The 21759-nt window shown below is 41.2% G+C and overlaps 1 protein-coding gene across 11 annotated transcripts in view; it reads left to right on the top strand.

The window, feature by feature from the left end:
- CCDC17 (coiled-coil domain containing 17) overlaps positions 1 to 21759 on the top strand; it is a 44336-nt gene that overhangs the window by 11471 nt on the left and 11106 nt on the right. For all 11 annotated transcript variants that reach the window (XR_012804055.1, XR_012804052.1, XR_012804054.1 and 8 more), the window contains exons 10-26: positions 2253 to 2485; positions 3354 to 3439; positions 4574 to 4789; positions 5251 to 5473; positions 5585 to 5695; positions 6426 to 6583; positions 11871 to 12030; positions 12462 to 12554; positions 13670 to 13865; positions 14707 to 14792; positions 15121 to 15261; positions 15778 to 15932; positions 16593 to 16713; positions 18269 to 18385; positions 18934 to 19031; positions 20578 to 20751; positions 21558 to 21738. Coding sequence is in view for 3 of the 11 variants with exons in the window: in XM_075616120.1 (XP_075472235.1) it covers positions 2253 to 2485; positions 3354 to 3439; positions 4574 to 4789; positions 5251 to 5473; positions 5585 to 5695; positions 6426 to 6583; positions 11871 to 12030; positions 12462 to 12554; positions 13670 to 13865; positions 14707 to 14792; positions 15121 to 15261; positions 15778 to 15932; positions 16593 to 16713; positions 18269 to 18385; positions 18934 to 19031; positions 20578 to 20751; positions 21558 to 21738 (2549 nt within the window). In the remaining 8 variants the exon portion in view is untranslated. The remainder of the gene's footprint in view (positions 1 to 2252; positions 2486 to 3353; positions 3440 to 4573; positions 4790 to 5250; positions 5474 to 5584; positions 5696 to 6425; positions 6584 to 11870; positions 12031 to 12461; positions 12555 to 13669; positions 13866 to 14706; positions 14793 to 15120; positions 15262 to 15777; positions 15933 to 16592; positions 16714 to 18268; positions 18386 to 18933; positions 19032 to 20577; positions 20752 to 21557; positions 21739 to 21759) is intronic.

The following is a 21759-nucleotide window of genomic DNA, read 5'->3' on the forward strand; positions in this document are numbered from 1 at the left end:
CATGAAAAGAAAAGGACACCAGTGTAAATATTGACAGTAACTACGTGCATATAATAGAACTTAACTATTTACTAAGATTGCTATATTTCAGCGAATAGTTTGTGTCTAAAAAATGTAGTCCTCTAATCCCTTAGAAAAAAACATTTGGGTCAATATTTCCTTGTTATCCATTAAAGAAAATCGCCCTTGTCTCATTCATGGACAGTAATGCACTACAAAGTGCCATTAACATTCACTCATTCTGCCCTTACAAACATTTTCAGAGGTGACCAAACTCCTGCAATTAATTATCTCATTTTTTTGTGTGGTGTATGATTGGTGTTGGTACCACTAAAACACTAAAGGGCGATCCTACGTCTCTTGTTTTTCCTCCTTTTGTTGTGATATAAACGGCTCACCGGCTTTATTATTTTCTGCCGCACAGAGCCCTTCTCCTCTGTAGAGATGCTGCCTTTTTTTGGGGGGGATGTAACTAATTTGAATGAGAAAAGCAACAGATAACCCCAGATAAAAACACGCCCTGTAGTTTGGCGGAGAGGCCACGAATTAGGTGAGCATCCAAAATAAAAAAATCTCCTTATCTTATTGCAGGGTTGTTTCCTCTGCCTCCTTTTTAACGGACAGCAGCAATGCCCCCACCTTGGTCACCCTGGCAGGGTGGAAGATGTTACAAGATCCCATACACCTGATGCCATCTTAAACAGACCCCTCTTTCACCTCGTTTTACCTTTAAATCAACTCTCCTTAATCAGGGATGTTGGTCAAATTAACAGGCATACAAATAAAGTGGAGATGCTAAAAAATGGTGTATATGATCCTTCGCAAAAAATGTTTGACAATAAACGTTGCTTTTAGAAGAGATAGTTTGTGTCATTTATCTTCATAGAAATGATGGTGGGTAATGAATACAACGTATACAATATTGCATAATATTCGATTACATCTCTGTTCACTTAATATACCATTGCCACCAATGTGTTTTATACAGTAAGTTTTTCTGTTAAATGCACATGGTTGCAGGCTCGTGTAATAAATACTTTAACACATTTACAGCTGTTGTCACTTTTGCACATGCAAATCCAGCTGTCAAGTTCCCTGAAACTGGTATCTACATCCTGTTGATTCACTTCATCAAGCACATGTAACATGTACCAGCTAATACAACCATTGACATGTAACTGACACCAGTCAGTATGCCACGCAGTACATATTTAATTTAGTTATAGATGTGATTACCATTAGGGAGTTCGTGAGAGGTCTCCAGGGGGGTACGCCCCCCAAAAAAATGAATAGCGGATCCCAGGCAGTATAGTGGCTCCTGGGGAGACTGCTTGCAAACTGCACCTTGTGGGTGGTATAGTTGTCAATTACTGCAGGAGTTTTTAAAGTTCCTCCCCACAATGCTTTGCATCCACTACAGCAAGGCATTGTGAAGAAGTGTTTGACAGCTATGCCACCCATGTTGTCTGCACACATTGAGGTGCAGTTTGGGGCCTTATTACGCCTGTGTTCACCCCATGAGCTCAGGACACTGCATGGGATCAGGTAAACTTTTCTTAGCAAAAGTCTGATGAGTAGGCACTAAGATTTTATAATTAGGTGGTTCACGGAACAAATATTTTCTTGCAAGTGATTGGGAACCACTGAGTTACAGCAACTAGGCCATGAGGTGCATATATAATTAAGTCCAGAACTAAGTAATAAGATTATATTAAACACAGGATAATAATGTTACTATATCCAGTTAATGACACCTAACCGGATTCCATAAACATAACAATTGTTACATGACACATACATCATTAAATTTGTTGAGCATGACACATGATTTATATCTAATGAACTCATATTCAGGAGCACAGAAAGTACAAATTATTATTATTTCATATTCAGGAGCACAGAAAGTACAAATGATTATTATTTCATATTCAGGAGCACAGAAAGTACAAATGATTATTATTTCATATTCAGGAGCACAGAAAGTACAAATGATTATTGTTACATTTTAGTTTGGTTATAAGCTGATGTTTTGACCCTGTGTGGTCTGGAAAGTCAGCCTCCGACCAAATTAATGTTTAACAACCTTTAGAAATGTTGGTGTGTCTGGATATGCTGTTATTTGACAGGTGAAGATTGATCCACTCAATAAAACAGGACATACATGTACATAGTACTAACCTCTACACCAGCTATAGTGCATGTAAGGAGGTGTCTCCTTTCACAATCTCTCACTTGGGGTTCTTGCCTTACAGGGCACCTGGACTCAGAGATGGTTGAGATGCAGAAGGAACATGTCCAACAAATGGCGCAGCTCCAGGCTGAAATTGATCTGCTGAGAAGGGATATCACCAGAATGCCTCCTCGAGCCGGGCATGGACCTCCGCCTTTCTTACCTCCCCCTGTCGCGCCTCCTCTTCCACCACCTATGCACCCTACTAGGCTTCCCCCAGGGAGACCAGAAGCTGCCATCATGATGGGGGGGCTGGTGAGTCACCTACTTTTCTGCCCAACCTGCCATTAATATTTCATTCTTATATCAGCTGTGTGCTCGGCAAGATATGATTGCCACATTACTCCAGGACCAATCAAGTTTTTTTTTTAATTGAGGTAGGAAGATTTAAAGAAACAGGCTGATTGAAGCTATGTTTAGTTCTATTCTCGGTATTAAAATTGAACCATTATCCAGTATAGATTTTTAAACATCTCATCTTAATTGAACAAACTGAAGTGATTTGGAGTGGTGTTTTGAAGCAGGATGTGTAAACACACAAGCAAAGTGAAATAGATCAGAGTACTCATGTAACACAGGTGCCAGGTCTAAACAATTACTTTAAGAGTATAGCATCCCTTACGGAAAATCTTTTTGTGTTAACTTATTTTGCACTGGTACATTAATACATTACCTCGTGTGCTAATACTGCTGTGAGCAATGCCATTCTCTACAGCAGGGGTGGCCAACTTCAGTCCTCAGGGGCCACCAACAGGTCAGGTTTTCAGGATATCCCTGCTTCAGCACAGGTGGCTCAGTCAGAATGACTGAGCCACTGATTGAGCCACCTATGCTGAAGCAGGGATATCCTGAAAACCTGACCTGTTGGTGACCCTTGAGGACTGGAGTTTGCCAGCCCTACCCTACAGCAAAGCGGTCGTTGATTATAGGGACTTTTTTCTCTTTAGTGGCTCCTCAACTCACCCCCCCCCCTTCCTTCAAAGAATGATTACACTTCTCTGCCAGATCTGCACATGACATACCATGTAGTACGATGTGTGGAGTAGAGAAGGCCAGTGTTACATGCTTGCTAAGCACATATTTTCTAAATGTAAAGGATGTGGATGCTTCCTTTGTGTCTTAGGATTCGATGCGTCCTCCCAGTCCTTCAGCAAGCAGACACATACTGGAGCCTCCGGACGCTCTCGGACCAGCACCTTATGACCCAGTGTAAGTGTGTATGGTTATCATGTCATACATTTCACCTCATCTGATGGCAGGAACAGTAGACAGCTTTGTGAAAATGTTGGACATATTTTTAGAAAGAAAAGCTATTCAGGGAAATGCCGAATAACATAAGAAAAATCATCAATCCAGGGAGAAATCTGATTGCCATTACTTAAGTCTGGGAGACATTTTGTTTCCCCTTATGAGACATAATTGGCAAATATTTTAAATATTGGTGCTTGCCTTTCAATATACATTTGATGCGTACGTCACACAATTCGAATTTAAGAAAGGTTGAACTTGATGGAAATTTGTCTTTTTTTCAACCTAATCTGCTATGTAACTATCTTTCTGAGCATGCTTCCATCCACTTATAACAGTGGAACAAAGTCTCCCATGTACAGTACTTGTCATTATGCAGAGACTTCTATATATTTGCATGTACCTATAGGTTTATTATTTTGTACTCATCTGTTCTCAATAACCCGGCCTCTCATTCATGTCTAATCACACCAGGCCTCTCAAATTCTTTTATCTCCTTTCATCACACAAAGCGTCTCGTTCCTTTCTTTCTCCCTTTAACTATGATGACCCTTAAATCACACACTTGTTCCATACCATTTTTATTTTCTACTACCAAATTTACTCCTACAGTTTCTGTCAGTATCTCCACGTGCCAATTAGATTGTAAGCACCTAGGGACATCGACTCCTTTCTCCCAATGTTACATGTATGTCCTGATGCACATCTGTATTATTATATTGCCTGTACTTTAATTGCATTATAATGATGTCAAGCGTGTAAAGTTCTGTGTACCTGGTTAGTGCTATAAAAATAGAAATACACATACATACTGTCATATTGGGAGCTTATCACTGTACTTTCTCCATTTATCACAAGAAATCTCTGCCCCTTTTTCCTTTGGGGTATAGTATATACGTACAGTACTAGATATTTATGGTCATACTGCATAATTGGCACCCCTGGTGATATATACAAAAATGTGTTACTGTATGGATAGGCACTATAGGTTAATGTATGGATAGACACCCTGTTGATTCTGCACTGGCAGTCAGTGTCTGTGTGTAATTGTTCCCCCACTGTGCTACTTTTTCTCCTATCCTTGATGCCTCGCAGGGCTGGCTTTGTCATTTTCTATGACTTTGTGCTTGGGTTGGAGCCAACATTTCAGAAGGTACGGCTGCTCAGCGGCTTGTACAGCAACGGGCACAAGATGGGGCAGTCTTCCTCCCTCCCTGATTCCTTCTGTGAGATGTGGCATTCTTCACAGAACCTGGCAAATGCCCCAAGAGGAAACCTTGCAATGTTATCTGCCAAGCAACCCATCCCCAGGTACCACACACCTGCAGAAGTTACCATACTGTACATGTCTAAAGGCAGAGACCTACCACATTCTCTCTCAGTATATAACAATATATTATTAGCGTCCTGTTTTTTGCCCAGCGTGTACGATGCGTGTCTAGACAGAAAAGGCTCACTCCTTCTGAGCTACTTTCTCTCTCTTTTCAATGCTTATTAATTTCTCCTGATTTCTCTCCTACTCCCACGTTTGTACAGCTCTGTCGTTCTTTTAAATTTTCCATCTGCCTTCAAGGTTTCGCTCTTGTCTTATCTCTCTTTTCATTCTACCAATAACCCATGCTATTTCCATGTATTTAAAGACCTCCGTGTGTTTCTTTCTGCTTCTCTGTCTTGTTGCCTTGTACTGCAAGTATCTCATTTATCCAATCGCTCTTTCCCTCCATTTTACAGAGCTTCACTGATGCTTTCCCGTTGTCTATCATTTAATTTAGGGTTCGCCCGGGATCTTCGATTGCTCTAGTTATGGAGCTGCAGGCATCAGGGGGATTCAACCCATATGGTCAGGAGGTCCAACGCGTGTCCTCTTGTGGTTGGACGAAATTGGACCTGTTTGACCATCATAACCAAGTCTTGAGTGGTCGATGGAAGTTGCCCGTGAGAGCACTTCCACTGCGGCCAGGTTTGAGCACAGGACAGCTCAACACAGTTCCACAGGTACTAGCACATCAAGATGCTGATCCCATTACGTGCTTTGATGAACACAAGGATGACTGTAAGATACAAGATGGAATGTCAAAGCTATAATCTCTCATTCTCTCTTTGCAGATGGGGAAAGCAGAACTTTTTGTGCGTGTTATGAACGGCAGAGATGCTGAAATCCAGTCCATGGCAGAGATAGATCCTAGGAATGCATCGCTCTACCAGTACCCTCTTTTGGTGAGTAACAGTAACAAGAAATTGAAGAATCGGACACAAAGCCTAGTGCCATCTCCTTGAAACCTTGGGCAATTATAAATCCTAGGTAACAAAAATGTGATACATTTTGAAAAAGGGATTATTGTCCTATACGCAGCATTGTATGCACTGTCAGCACTTTTAGAGCATAATTATTGTGAAAGTATTTGTCACTGATAAGTAACGATACCATCTACTAGTAATCTATACGTGTGTGTGTCATAATACTAATAATACTATACCCAGGGAGGTACACACATATATACCTTCCTCTAGCACAGGGATGGCCAACGCCAGTCCTCTCTTGCCACCAACAGGTCAGGTTTTCAGGATATCCCTGCTTCAGCACAGGTGGCTTAATCAGTGGCTCAATCATTCTGACTGATTAACTGATTGGGCCACCTGTGCTGAAGCAGGGATATCCTGAAAACTTGACCATTTGGTGGCCCTAGAGGACTGGCGTTGGCCATCCCTGCTCTAGTGAGTAATAATACTACCAGTAACTTCCACTGGTGATAAACATTACTTGGCGCCAATACGCTGTTCTCATTAGTAACAACACTACATTACAGAGAAGGAATAATAAGCTGCAATCCAACCTCTGTCATTATCATTGTGTGGGGTTTTAGCGTGTGGTTGAGAGCAGTATAAATACATTTCACAACAGTTGAGATGTTAATGCTCTGTTTTTTCTCTCTCTTTCGTCTCACAGATGTCTGGTCCTATCGCTACCATTGGGGATAACCCCGCGCCTCAGCCATCTTTTCATCTGTCCCCCAACTCTCTTAACCTGACTCTTTCCCCTTACACTGACTATGTCGATCCTCCCCCAGTTAAAGAGCTGCCTAGCCGACAGAAAGCCAGTCAGAGGTGAGAAAGAGGCATCCCAAGCCTGACCCTACCCTCACTGCGCCTATTTACTGGTACAAGATGTAGCAATGTAGTATTTTAACTTTACCATAATTGTGTAGAATGTATAAAAGGGACTCGCTGTTTGCTATATTATGAAATTAAATATATCTGCTACATTGTGTAGGATCGAATGAAACAAAGAAGTTTGGCGGACTCCCAAATTTGACCAAAGTGGTGTCAGTTTGTCACAGAGGGAGAGAGGTCTCTCGTGCTCCACTGCACACCGATAAGTAAATTGTGTTGTGAAGTAGATATCAGGATGGTGATTCTTTAAATGTATTGGTAGTGTTTCCACAATTAAGATTTTTTTTAAATAAACATATTTTTTTTGTAATTGTGGTTCGACTTTCAATTCTCGTTTAACTAAAATTAGCATTTTTCAGACACAACATTTAGATTGCAATCTTACAACTCACATAGCAAACTTTACATTATATCCTACTGGGAATCTTTAACAAGTTTTACATTTAGAAACGTAGGATTGCAATGCTAGCAATCAACAGTTTTCCAGGCTGTGGATGTACAAACGTCTCTGGATTGTGGTAGAAACTCTGCTTTTTCATTTGCAAACATTTGTCACATTTTAAGGTGCTCCCTTACCAAGAGCATCATAAATATATTTTAGTTGATATTTTTGGGGGGCCCCTTATCCATTCCCCAATGGACATGTCAGTCTCTTGAGTGCAGGACCTGATGTCCCCGGGAGGGACTGAGATCTGAACACCATCCCATGCATAATAGAGCCCCCATGGCATATTTTGTAACTCGTTTTTCATTTAGTTTATTTTGAGTTTCTTTTACTATAATTTTGTTATTGCTACTCATTTAGGCAATGTCCTTATTATCTGTCTTCTTCGCATTGGAGAAGAAAAGTGACAAAACAATTATTGTCATATATCTGATGATATGCATTCCTATGTGATCAATCCTACTAGCATATAAAACAGAATTTTTATTAAAAAGCAAAAAAAAGGGAAGCAAACGCATCACCAGATTTATCAAAGAAATAAAACCCTAATTTCAAAGCTATTTTTCCTAAATATAATTCAGTGATTTTTTGTGACCCAGCATTTCTCAAGTTTCGCAGCCAATAGACTTTGATAAATAACTCCCATCGTTTCTCTGATAGATAATGGGACGCGGTGGAATATAGTGAGTTAAAGAGCAATGTAAATCTACCAGTAAACATGATACAGAATCTTCCGCCTAATGTGATTATCCTAATTCCACGTACAAGGTTTTGTTTGTGCGTCTCTACTAGTGCACATACTGTACATCTTTTCTGTTACTGTTATTTTATCAACTATTTCAGCCAATCGTTATTTTAAAAATCAATACTGCACCAATCTTATTTTAATAAAATGAAATGATGTTTTCAACCAATAACAGAGTGGATCTTTTGTCTCCTGCTGGGAAGGAAAGCGCCCCCTTCATGCTTTGCAAAGAGTGGTATGCAAATGTAGGTGATGAAGATTTAAACGTAGTGGTCAAAGCATAATAGTGCTTGGGGTGCTTAGTACCACAACACTTGTATTTAGAAGTTGAAATGTTCAGTGTTTTATTAGGAAAGGGGTTTCATTTTAGAAGCGGTCTTTCCCTTATCTTAAAGAAATGGAAAACAAGGCACTCTAATGGTCTTCCAAAGATCATACATGTATTCCAAACGGATCGACGTTTCAGTGGCTTACAAACGGACAAAACGTGGATCCTTTTGGAATAAATGAATGATCTCCGGAATACCATTGGAATGTCTCTTTTTACATTTGTATGATACGAGTGGTTGCACATCCAGCAGGGCTGTTGCTATTGTGCACCCGTGGCGGTTTTTTAACCTGGTACTGTGAGTGCACCTTTTACTTGGGCTATTTCCCTTATCTTATGACAGAAATGTTGCAGTCATCTTTTAAAAGGGATGTCTGCATAACATTATTGCTGTTACCTGCTGCAGTGAAACATTAGACCAGACCCACAAAAGGGTGCTAAGCTTTAGCACGACTAGTCTCTTATCCACATGAAGGGGAGAAAAGGTGCGCTAAAGCTTCGCACCCTTCTGTGGATCTGGGCCATAGTGTCACATATATATTTTTTCATGGTACTTTGACAATTATTGAAACCCCTTAGTAGCAAATGTGTCACTATATCTGATCACAATTTGATAATGTCAGATAGAAACATGGGGTTATAGAGGTAGAGGAAATTCATGAACGCATTAAATCTATGAAAAAGTCTTCCAGAATGGGTAGACACATAAAACCAGTCCATGGATGGAAACTTTTGTTGGAGTTTTTAAAATCAAAGGATTTCAGGGATATGGATTCATGACCGTCCACTGAATCTGCTATGTAGTGGGCATAGTACAACATATAAATCAAAGGTTATCACTATTGGCACCTCACAGATGACATGAGGCTAAGTTATTGATCTCGTGCATACTGCACAGTTTTCCTTTGGCATACAAACCGCCATGTGTGATGTTTGGGTTATAGTACATAAGGCCCGGGCCATGGTGCCTTCGCCCGCGCGGAGGCTGTGGCAAAGCGGGTGCTTTCCCTGGCCATGGTCGACGGGGCGTACCTAGGGGCGTCACGGAGCTGGTTCGCCCTCATTGGGTGAATCGCTCACGTGACCCGCGTCACGCCAAGAAATCAGTTTCAACTGATTTCTTGCGCAACGCGTGCCCCCTCCTGTCTCTACCCGCGTGCGCCCACGCGGTCTATGGGCGTGATCACTGCCTTAAGGCATTCTGATGGCGCCCCGTGCGGACACCTCCACGCGGTCTCCCACACCATGGACTCAGCCAGTTCAGTCTTCTCTCATTAGTATTACAAAGTTTTTCTGTGGCAATTACTCTGGGTACATCTTTCTCACCTTGAACGGTAGTGGTCAGTAAAGAGGAGCTTTTCCTTCTGACCATTAAACTGTGCGTTGGGGCATATACGTTTCAAAGTGACTTTTATAATGATAGCATTTCATGAATATTTGTTTTGTTTTATAGTGGCAAATATACATATTTATTCCATCCCCTCTAACTTGTCTTTTTTTGTTGACCCACTAATGTATTTACCCTTCCTTCCCAGAGGGAAGTACTCTTGGCCACAGGACTTCTTTCCCCTTGTCCACTATCTTTTGCTACTTTACACTCCCTGTGCTGGCTAAGTTCCAATACAAAATGAACCTGGATGAACCTGACTTAAATATATTGAAGCCACTTTCTCTTTATGTTTAAACCAAGCGTGAGAATTGGAGCCAAAAATGGAAATACTTGTGTACAACAGTCGCTAACATGTGTGGGTTTATGTATCAAGGCACAAACCATATGTCTCAAAGCAAAATATCCAATTTAAATCAATATGATTGTACCACTTTTTCCTTTAAACAAAGGCCCTTTTGGGGGGGTGATTATTAAGGTAAAGTTGATGCAAATCTCATTTTAACTTAATGTATCAAGGTCGTTGCTCCAAGTTTTGTGCTGTTAGGATATAGAGTGTGGCAATAGATGGAATTAGGGAGGATTTATATGAAACACAAATTATAAAGAGATGCATCAAATTATGCTTACATTTTTTATATTATATTTGCATTAAAAAAAATCCTTTAAGTCTGAAGTGGCGTAAAACTTTCCTGGCTAGCAATTAGTCAAAGTAGGAAACTCATTGCAAACACAAGCAGAACATGGGCAATGTGCCAAAACAAACTTCTGTTTTATTGATAGGGGTTTGGGCTGGGTCGTGCAATAGGTGAAGCATAAGTGGCTTTTTGCCATTTATTAGGATTGTATTTCAGGAACCACAGCTACAGCTCTAAACTGAAATGTTATGGGGAGACTCACTAAGCACTGTTAAATCAGGGCAAATAACCTGATATATATTAGTATTTTATCTGGTAGTGTTAGGACTTGCGAACAGGTGTCTGCCTTGTCGTGGCTCACAAGCTTACAACGCTTTGGCCAAAGGGTTAAACTAAATGACCCTTTTTCAAGAGAATATATAAGTATTTTACTGTGTATTTTTGTCATATTGGATGTAGCATTGGGCTTTTCTGTCGTTTGTTGTATACATATGCCACACTCAATAGCACTCCTTTTTGACACTTATATACATATATATATATTTTGTGGGGGCTCAGGGGTTTTCTGTGTTTTGCAAATAACCTGATAATGCCTTAATCTTTAAGGTAATCACATGCAAAAACAATGGCCGTAATTGCTAAAATTAGAGTAGGGTCAATTTCTCGTTAGTTCAGGATAATGCTGAATTATCTTCAAATAATATCCTATTGTTTTTTTTTGTTTTTGTTTTTTAAAGTCACATTTTTTAAGTATTGGCGTTACTTCGATATAGACCCTGAAATAGGGCTTTTGTTGAACAGAAGGAGAGAAAATACCTAGAAATTATGATAAAAGCTAACTAAATGCATTTTTATCAACTTTTTAATATTAAACCCCTAGTATTAACCCCAACCCATAGCTAGCTGGCCACTAAGTACTACAAATGGGTTAATATATTGCTAACACTAGATCAGTGGTGCTCAACTCCAGTCCTTAAAACCCCCCCAAGGAGAGGGGTTTCCCTTAAAATATTTGGTGATTCATTATTTCCATTACATGTGCAGTTTTTGGGGGCCCAAAATAATATACTCAGGTTCTTAGTAAATATGTTCAAATGAACGCTCCACTTTTTACTGGAGTAATACATGCCTTGGTGCTTTAGCGAATAGTGTTTATGATTAACGGCTGTTACATGAGGTTAGCTTCATGTTAAATAGGAGTTTAGTGAATCTGGCCCTATGAATGTTACAGTTATTGCATCGCCTGTGGTCACCAGCTGAGGTTAGAGCATGCAGAAGCAGGATAATGATATGCACGGTGCTATTACCCTGTCTGCTTAGAAGGATTAGGGGAGGGACCTTTTATTACGACACTAACATTTATTAAAACAACTGTAGACACAAATGCCAGAGTACAACCCCACATTTTAATTTAGCTTATTTTATCCATAATGTAACATTTGCGTACGCAATGATATGAAAATAGTTGCGTGCACCCTTCCCTGCCAGAGACGCCTCCATTGGACAGCAAAAGGGGTTAGTAAGCGTACAGTGAATACCATTTTCAGGACACAACTTGCTGGAAGTTGCTAGTATCAATGGCCCTTTAGGTATCTCCTGGCATTGTGTTCACCAATCTATACACGTTAAGTTCAAGTTTGAAAGCATCCAGTGGGCTCTTTCTCCATGTTTCTTTCAGGGATGACAAAACTACGATGAATGAAGAGAGAGAACTGAACGAGGCAGCATCAGAAGCAGAGAACAGGAATACAGTGGGGTTCATTATAGACAGAGTGAAGGATGCTCCACTTGGAGATGGGACCCTGCGACTGACAGGATATCGCATGCAAACAGGACAGGTGGGTGGGGGTGGGAACCAGTCCAAAATCGCCCCATTGCTTGTGTGTGGTATGGACATTACATGGACACGCGAACAAGCCATATTCTTGCATTCTATAAAATATATATATATATTTTTTTTTTAGTTGCTTTGCTATACAAGGCTATGCTTTGGTAGTCAATGGTAAATCCTAACTCTACAAAGGTTTTATTTTGTCACAGTAATGGCTGTTAAATTGATGTAGGAAAATGGTGCACACATTTATACTTTGCAAATGTGGGCCAATGAAATCATCTACTGATGGCTTCCCTATGCAGCACATAACCACTCCCAGTGCCACCATACATTGATATTAAGGGATGCTATTTTTTAACACCTTGATAAATAGCCCCCTTTATGTGTTACCACAAGTCCTTATTTGCCCCCTAACTCTCCCTGCTCCCTCTTCAGGTTATAGGAACCAGGGGATTGGGAATGAACTTTGTTACCTCGGCTGTGAGTTCCAGCATCAAACACGGATACTTTATCTTTGGCGAGCAGGAGGTACAGTACAGAAGGTTATGCAAATGAATTGCTACACAGAGTGAGATACATAGGCATGGTGGGAACTACTGTAGAAGGAGGAGGGGAATAATAAAAGGTGGGCGAGGGAGAGGGGCCAGAATTGATAACAGAATGAAAAGGAGAGAGGCTGGGAGTGATGTGAGAAGGAGAGTTTGGAGGAAAATGACAAGCATATGAGAGGGAGAGACCAGATATCTTGAGGAATTTAATATGGGTTCATTAGAGCAGTGGTTCTCAAGTCCCACCAACAGGTCAGGTTTTAAGGATATCCCTGCTTTAGAACAGGTGGCTCAATCAAAATAACTGGGCCACTGATTGTGCCACCTGTTCTTAAGCAGGGATATCCTTAAAACCTGACCTGTTGGTGGGACTTGATGACTTCAGTTGAGAACCCCTACTGTAGAGCGTCGTTGAATGTAGCAGAGTTTGCAAGAGCATCACATGTTCAACACACGTTCACATTTAGTGGTTACTAAGGCTGCGCTTATAGTGGCTTGCGACGGCGACGCGACGTCGCTCCAAAACAAATCAATTGACTCTGTCGCCAGCGCTTATAGTAAGGGCGACGAAGCGGCAAAAAAATTGGTAGCCGGGTCTATTTGATTTTTTTAGAGACAGTCGCCACATGTGACTGTCTAAACCAATCAGAGACCGCGGTCCGCCCCCTTTGGCGACAGTCGCTTCAAATCAAATTACAACGTTCGCTGGTGGCGACGGTGACGTCATCGGTCGCGTCGCCGGCACTATAAGCGCGGCCTAAGTTCTGTGTCTTGCTTTTGTTTTCACTTCCTCAGCATGATAACACTTGCCTCCAAATTCCACAGTGTAGATATTGTGCCCTTGGGCCACTTGCATTTTAAAGAGCAGCAAAGATGCTCATATTTACCCTGCGGTGCGAGTCTACAAATAACCGTGTCTTTTCTGTAACATTGTCACAATGTTAATCGAGCTCTGTAACTGGGTAATGTATTAGCACCCATTGGCTTGAATGGGCGTTAACCCAAGTTTGGGTTAGTTAATCCATAACAGAGCTTGATGAATAAACCCCTCAGGCTTCTGATAATCAGATAACCCCATTATGTCTACTCTTCTAGGTGGTCTTCAACGATGTAACTCCTGAGGAGGACATGATTCTCATGTTGCGGTTCTATCACTGGCCTGGGGGCAGCACAGCCTGGGCTCCTTGGCAACATAGGAAGACTCTGGAGCCATTACTGGCCAGTGAGGAATGGGCAGCTGCCTGGGCTGTTCTGAGACTCACAAAGCCGGCATCACCCAAGACAAGAGCCGGTGAGAACCCTACATGGGCAGTGCGCTATACACACAGAGGACTTCAAGATCGGCAAACTGGTGCAAAAAAACAGCACCAGGTTTATCAGTTAAATAATACATTTGGGATCCATGTTATTTTTTATCTCATGGATATGTGCAATTGTTTCCTTTCTTTCTTTGCCGCAGTAGATTGCACCCCATCGGCAGCAGGGAGATAATGAATAATAGTGCTCACAATGCCTTTTAGGAGCGACAGCCTATATACAAGAAGTGCCCTTCGCACACTGCACACAGAGTCATATTCACTAAGCGGTGCTATTCCATAAGACAGTTTTCGGTGCTGGAAGTTGTTTTATGAGATAGCGCTGCTTGGTAAATATGGGCCGTATACACATTGTACTGCTTGTAGAGCCATCTTTATGAAGTGGTGGTGAGCCATAAGGTGCCTTACAGCTCCTTGGCGGATTAGCACTGCTTAGTATATAGAATATAGTCCCACAGTGTATAGCATTGTTCCGCATGACACTGCACACAGAGCCTTATGCAAATGGTACTCTCTCATACAAATATATCAGACATTACTGCTCCAGTTAGCGCGCTGCTTTACGTTAATCCCGGTGCCTTGCGGCACTATTGAAAACACTGTATAAGGAGATAATGCAGAAACGCGTTATTATGTGCATTATTTCGCTTGTGTTATAACACCTCCTTGATCTGTACACCCTGCGTGCTGATCCCCATGCAACATTGCACAGAAACAACAGCTCCCGCCTCACACACCACACTGCCATTCTGTTACTATACATGAATAAAGTCTGTGATGTTTCTGACCATGTTTACGGGATACCTTCCTTCCCAGATCAGATGTTCGTGTGGGACACGGGGACCCACGACCTTGCCCTGTACCACAGCCCTGCTCCCCCAGCTCTCAACCTGTTTGCACTAGTGAGTTCCACCACCTCTTATTATTATCCATAATACCACATATTAAAATGTAACAACTGTGCTTGTACTGTATCCTCCATATTACCCCTCATTACCCTTTGTATTTATCCTATCAATGACCCAGTATTTCTAGTGTATAGTTAGAGTAACCCATATAAGAAGCATATATTTCTAGTTCATAGTCCCATCCCATGAATATTCTTTCTAATTCCGTGCATGCAGTGTTACATTGTTCCTCCCTATGTGTATCCTATATAATACCTTGTATTTATAGTGTGTAATGACACCCTAATTACACTGTATGTGTATCCCTGTGCTTCCTTCTCAGCTGCTGGAGCATTACGGGGAGGCGTTTGAGCAGTACGGCAGTGCCAGGGTGAGACTTTGTGTATTTAGCACATCGAGGCCGGACCTCCCCTTCCCCCCATGGTCTCCCAGGAGTGACAATCACATCCAAAAGCCTTCAGAGGTAATGCCATGACCCGCATCTCTAGAAACCACACTCAGGCACCCATTCAATGAGATGTACAGCCCCGTGCTGGGATAGTGGGACACGCAAATAGTACACACCCATTCAATGAGATGTAAAGCCCCGTGCTGGGATAGTGGGACACGCAAACTGTACACACCTATTTAATGATGCAGTCGCTAACATATAACACCATCCTTCAGGATCACCCTGAGAACAGATTGTAAGTCGCCAAACACAGGATATTCGTATAACAATGTGTCTGACAGACTTTGCGCAGTGCTGCTGGCATAATACTTTCTAGATACCTTGGTGATTGTTTAATATAGTCTCCCAGTTACAACACTGGTGCAAAAACCAGTGCAAATGAACTGCACCAGATTTATCACAGGAAAACAAATCCCACTAATACCATTGGAAAGTATGCTGTTTGATACATATGGAGCCGTTTTTTGCACTAGTTTCCCCCAGTTTTGTAGCAGGGAGATGTTAGTAAATAGTCTTCCTCCTGTCCAGGATGCGTTTATCCCCCACTCCCGGGGCAGACCAGCTTCTAAGCCTTACTCACCTACAGACGGCATTCACCTGTACATCGATGGTGCCCGCTTGCTGCCTGATGCTGTTACTGTCACACGTGTTACCGGGAGAGTATTTGACAAGAACTTTGACCAGTAAGGAGAAAACTCACTCTCTGGGATGGGTAACTTGTATGGGGTCTGGGAAACAAGAAGGTTATTCCCAATCAGACCTGGATGACACTAATGACACTAAAAATAAGAAGTCATTACACATAAAAAAGCTCTGTTCACTATATTTCATCTATGCAGAATTATCATGTTGGTCGATCAAAAGGTATCCCAACATATAACAAACTTATAACTGAGGAGAGAATTAAAATCACCAAAAGCAAAATAGGATACGTTGCATTATCATTTGTTTAGCAAGTAATTTCTCCCTAACTCCTATTGCTCCATATAACTAATCCCCGTATTGTTCCCTGGCACAAATTAATGTCAGTGCAAATCAGCCTGGTACATTGTTATTAGGGCACGTAGTCTAAATTGCACTGGCATCTTTGTAACAATTAAAATGCCAAATCCTGAAGCTTAAAACATAGTTTGCATGTTCGAAAGTGGCTTAGTCACAGGCTTCGAGTTTATCAAAGTGTGAGTAATTCTCTCAGTGTACTCTCAGTGTACAGTACCTGTGAGTGTCTCTCACTTATTATAAGGTGGTAGGGTTGCGCTCTCATTGAGTTTGTGGTTCTTACCTGATAATATGTTCAGAAATGACACCAGCAGTTGTTGAAGAGCTTGTTTGTTTTGTTGTAGGATTGGACCTGACATCTCCACTGGAATAGATTTATACAGCGACATCTTCCAGCCGTTCTATAACTACTCAACACAGATTCAGGCCCCAAACATACCACCTACAGCCACTCTATTACTAAAGGTATGTGCGAGATGGATAGGAAAGCACAGAAAGGAATCAGGATCAAGATTAAGAGAATTGTAGGGAGACAGACGTGTAAAACACACAGAACTTAGAAAAGATAAAGATTGAGGCAGGTTCTGATGGATCATCCTCCAATAATATCAGTGAGACATTTCTCAAAATCACACACATTGTACAGTATGAACTTGTGGATAAGTGGAGCCGTGAATCATAGTTCCAGTAGCACTTCAGAGAACTGACCCTGAGCTCTCTCTAAACTGCTGAGATAGATTTTGTGATATTAAAGCCAGTTTCAAAGTTCAACTGGATTTTAACGTCCATCATTGTTGCTGACACTGACGCAAAGCCATGATCTTTCCATTTCATAGATAGATTGATCTTAACTTCTGAGAGATGTCACAGTGCTGATGGCAGGAGCAGATATGTAAGAAACAAATTTGTAGCACACCAAACGTTTTCAATATAAATCATAAGATATATATTATAAAAACATTATTATAGAGCAGGAGTGGCTAACTCCAGCCCTCAAGGGCCACCAAAAAGTCGGGTTTTCAGGATATCCCAGCTTCAGCACAGCCACTAATTTAGCCACCTGTACTGAAGCCATCCTGAAAACCTGACCTGTTAATAGCCATTGAGGACTGAAGTTGGCTAGTCCTGCTATAGAGCTATTCACTGGTGCTTTAAAAATACCCACAAGTTTGTCAGACCCACCAGATGACTGGTCAAAACACAGGGAAACATAGAGGCCGGGGGTAGCACACTGTGATTTGTAGCAGACTTATTCATCCACATCAGAGTTTTGGGGCAGCAGGCCCTTTATCAGTAAATGCCCCAATCGTGTATTCTCTCTGCATTGTCAACCCTATTCTTACTCTTTACACCTCCATATAAATATTCCAAGTGGAAATCTGCCGTTTTAAAATGTAATAACCTTTGATCTTTCGCTGCTAACCGCAAATGCCATGGTCAATAATACCCTTATCGGAGGGTTTACATTTTTTATTTTGCTTCGTTTTTGCAACATTATGACTGGGTTACGCACAGCATAAGTCCATCATAACTGCTGTATGTTTAGGGTGACATTATATCCCTGGTAAGACCTGGGTGAGTATGGAAGCATATGAGAAACCTGAGTTACACGAGTAAACATACTGTAAAACCCTGGGGAAAATAACACCATTATATGTACTGTAGGTAAATTTCATAGTATAAAAGGATCATTAAAATAGCACTGACTTAATATGGCTGAATATTGACAACCTCAGACAGATTTGCAAACACGTGTTATTAAATATCCAGTTTTGAGTAATAAAATGATATAAAATGTTACAGAAACATAGAATTGCTTTATTTTACACAATGCCAACTGTGTATGAAATGTTTTACAGTATATGCATACGGTTTAAAATACAGTATAAATGAAAGAGCATCATATATTACATATATATATATATATATCACATAGTAAAAAAGGAACTGCTGCTCTAAAGAGCTTGCAATTTGATGAAACAGTGCTAGAATATCCAGGTTTCCTGCTCTCCCTCCATAGGTTTATACCATTGACAGATTCAGCCGAGAGCTGGTGCTGATAGGATGGGCATCTCTTAGTCTGTTTGTAGAGTCTGGAACCCAGAAAGCACCCATATCGGATTCCGGAGGAGTCCAGGTGAGATAATACACAGATCCCCTAGACTGCTAAAGGTTCGGTGGTGAGCAGCAAGTAGAAATGAGGCGCTCTGGCACTGCTGCATGCATTAGGTACAGTAGCACACCTAAAATAACTTGTCACTATTGGATCGACCCTGTGATCTGCAGCCTGGATTACTATGTACTGTGCACAGGTGCAGTTGTAACAGTAAGAGTCAGTAATGAATCACTGGATGAACATGTGCATGATTAGCTGTGGGTGACACGTCAGATGGAGAGTTTTGTTATCACTTCCCTTTCCTCCCGTCATCGTGTATATCAGGCCTGCACAACTCCAATCCTCGAGAGCCGCAAACAGGCCAGGTTTCAGGATTTCCCTACTTCAGCACAGCTGGTTCAATTAGTGGCTCAGTCATACTGAGCCACTAATTGAGCCAGCTGTGCTGAAGTAGGGATATCCTGAAAACCTAGCCTATTTGCAGCCCTCGAGGACTGAAGTTGTGCAGGCCTAGTGTATATGCTGCTCCCCGGATCACGAGGTCTGATGTAAATGCTTTGGCATTTCAGATTTCCTTGAACGAAGGTGCTCACCAGATCCGTTTGTATCACCGGGCCCCTCCTACGGACCGTCCCTTCTCGGTGGAAGCCCTGGAATTATCGGGACGGTGAGGCTCTCTAGGTTAACGCCTTTGGAATGTTCAGAAAGCAAGAATCTGATTGGTCGGAATTCTGACCATTAATGGCCAAGGAAATTGGAACCAGTAACAGCTGCAAACATTAAAATAAATGTTAATCTAAAAATAAAAGCAAATGAAAACGAATGTAGCCATAGAAATAATACCATCATGTTATGTTGTTACCTAACATTAATGCCATGTCTGTATTAAAGTCCTAAGGGAAATTATTACTTAAATATAATTATATAATCTGCTCAAGTTAGATATAGGATGCTATAGCTCTGTTGGAGTGCTATTAGCCTCATCAACAGTGTATTACCAAAATAGGCTGTATCAGCTCTCAAACATTGTTTCTCATTATCACAGAATTATTGTAGAAAAATATACATTTTTTTGACTACTCAAATACATTATGATGGGAAGATACATGTAAACAATGTGTACACTTTGAAGCAGACTTGAGTGCTGCTTTGTCTTTTGTTTATTTATTATGGAATTGGAAGCAGGGGCTGCCCAATGCAGAACCAGATCAATCATTACTATAGAGGTTTCATCTTTTTGCATGTCCTCTTAGGTATGGGGACATTTTTATGCCAGTAACATTGTTGCAGGTGAGCCAGTGTTATATAAACACACCAGGGAAACGTATGTGTGTTCTGAACATCAGCATATTCCAACGAAATCCCTGGTACTGCTTGCTCCCGACAGGGAAGTTGCTGGAGTTAACTTTTCAACCCAGGCAAAAACAAAAGTGTCTGGAACTGAGACTGTGCATAATGACCTGTAAATTAAAACCAAAGAAAAATATATATAATGCTCACTAAATCAAATAATGTGATGATAATATGATGGTGCCTGAGCCGTCAAGATTGGCGGTGGGTGCAACTAATGAGCTGCACTAGACAGAATTTGGTTTCAGCTGAGAAGTGAAGGCATCTTTATTGCTACCACTTAACAACTAGAAGCTCATTTCGTAGTGCACTCCTAGGCTTTTAAAACTTAACATTTAATTGATAATGGGGATAAAATGAGTTCTTAACACAAAGTGATAATAATGACCTGTAAATTATGTTACATTGCAGCTCAGACTAGCCCTGTGTGTTTAAAAACAGAGGGTAGTTATACAAATTAAGACAAATACAAATTAGCATTGACATGCCTTCAAACAAGAACGCACGATTTTACCAGCCTCATTAGCCCTTAATCCACACAAGATCACCCTTTGAGTGATCTGCTTTGTGGAATCTGATGGCGGAGAGCTGTTACAAAGTATCCCTTTGATTTTTCCCCCTTTGTTTACCTAGACCTGTGGTTTTCAAGCTTTTTTAGTTAAGGAACCCTATAATTATATTGTAAATATATAAAACCGGAAGGTGACGTACATCTTAACAAGTTAGTAAAAGTGGCTCTATATCTGTCTGTTTTCAGTCTCCCATTCCCCTCATGTCTCATTTTCCATCTTCTCTGTTTCTCCCTTGGACTCTCTCATAATTCAACTCTCTGGTCTTGGCGTCTTCTCCACCTATTTCTGCAGTGTCGTGCCTTGTGCCACTTTGCTGCTGCGTCTGGTAAAGGCTTCTGGAGATAAGAACCATCACAATCTCAAGCCCATCCTGCTGCGTCCTGAATACTCACAGGGGGTGTATTACTCAGACACAGCTCAGCCTACCCAGGGGGAAATTCAACTCCAAAAAGCCATGATGAACAGGTGCGCCATTATTACACACCTGCATGATATTCTTGTGCTTCAATCATATAGCATAAGAGGAGTAGATTTATTGATGAGAGAAGGGTGGGTGGAGATTCCTTTTTCACACACAGTAAAGGACACATTTCTAAAGTCTCATATTAAACTTGTAAAATCATAAAGCTATCCATTTTTAATTATGACCATGATTGTTCTGGCTGAGAGAAAACCACTGCAGAATTTGACGTGAAAGATGGTGATGAAATGAGACATTTCATTAATTAAAAAAATACTAGATGGATTGTCTTTATTTTTACTTTTTTGTGCCAGTCATCGGTTGTATATTTGGAGTGTTTTTCTCATACTCTGTGACGTTAGGTTTTAAGGCATAAATGTCGCAAGTGACTCCATAGTTCTTCAATTATAATGCAAATGTCAGAGAGCGAGCATAAAGTCTTAAGTGCTATTGCCAACATTCTCGCTATGTGGGACTTGTGCGTCAAAATCTAGTTTGCTCTTTTATAGAAAAGTACTGCAGACTTTCCCATGGTACTAAACATGAGCATTAGTATGTTCTAACACATTTCTTTGCACCTACTTTTTGTGCACATAATTAGTTTACTGACTATGGCAATAATGCAGGGAAAATACTGTGTGGCACAGGTTTGCCATGCAGACCATTTAGTGCAGAGGTGGCCAACTCCAGTCCTGTTGTCTAAATTTAGCATAGGTTGAACTTGATGGACCTACATCTTTTTTCAACCTCATCTACTATGTAACTATGTACCTGTCTCTTATTCTCCATTGCTACTTTTCCCCCTCTATAGGTCAGTGGTGCTGGTGAGAGATGTAATCCCCCCACTGGCAGGTAGTGCTGGGCAGGGACTGATTTCAAATGAACAGCTTTCTTCCTGGGTCCAGAAGACATTCTTTGAGCAGATGACTACAACCCCCCGTCCATTCCAGCTGACCTACGTGTCCCGATACCTCACCATGTCAGGAGTGAAGGTGCGAGGGGAGCCACACCTT

The sequence above is a fragment of the Ascaphus truei genome, chromosome 10, assembly GCF_040206685.1.
Source record: "Ascaphus truei isolate aAscTru1 chromosome 10, aAscTru1.hap1, whole genome shotgun sequence".
Lineage (NCBI taxonomy): Eukaryota > Metazoa > Chordata > Amphibia > Anura > Ascaphidae > Ascaphus > Ascaphus truei.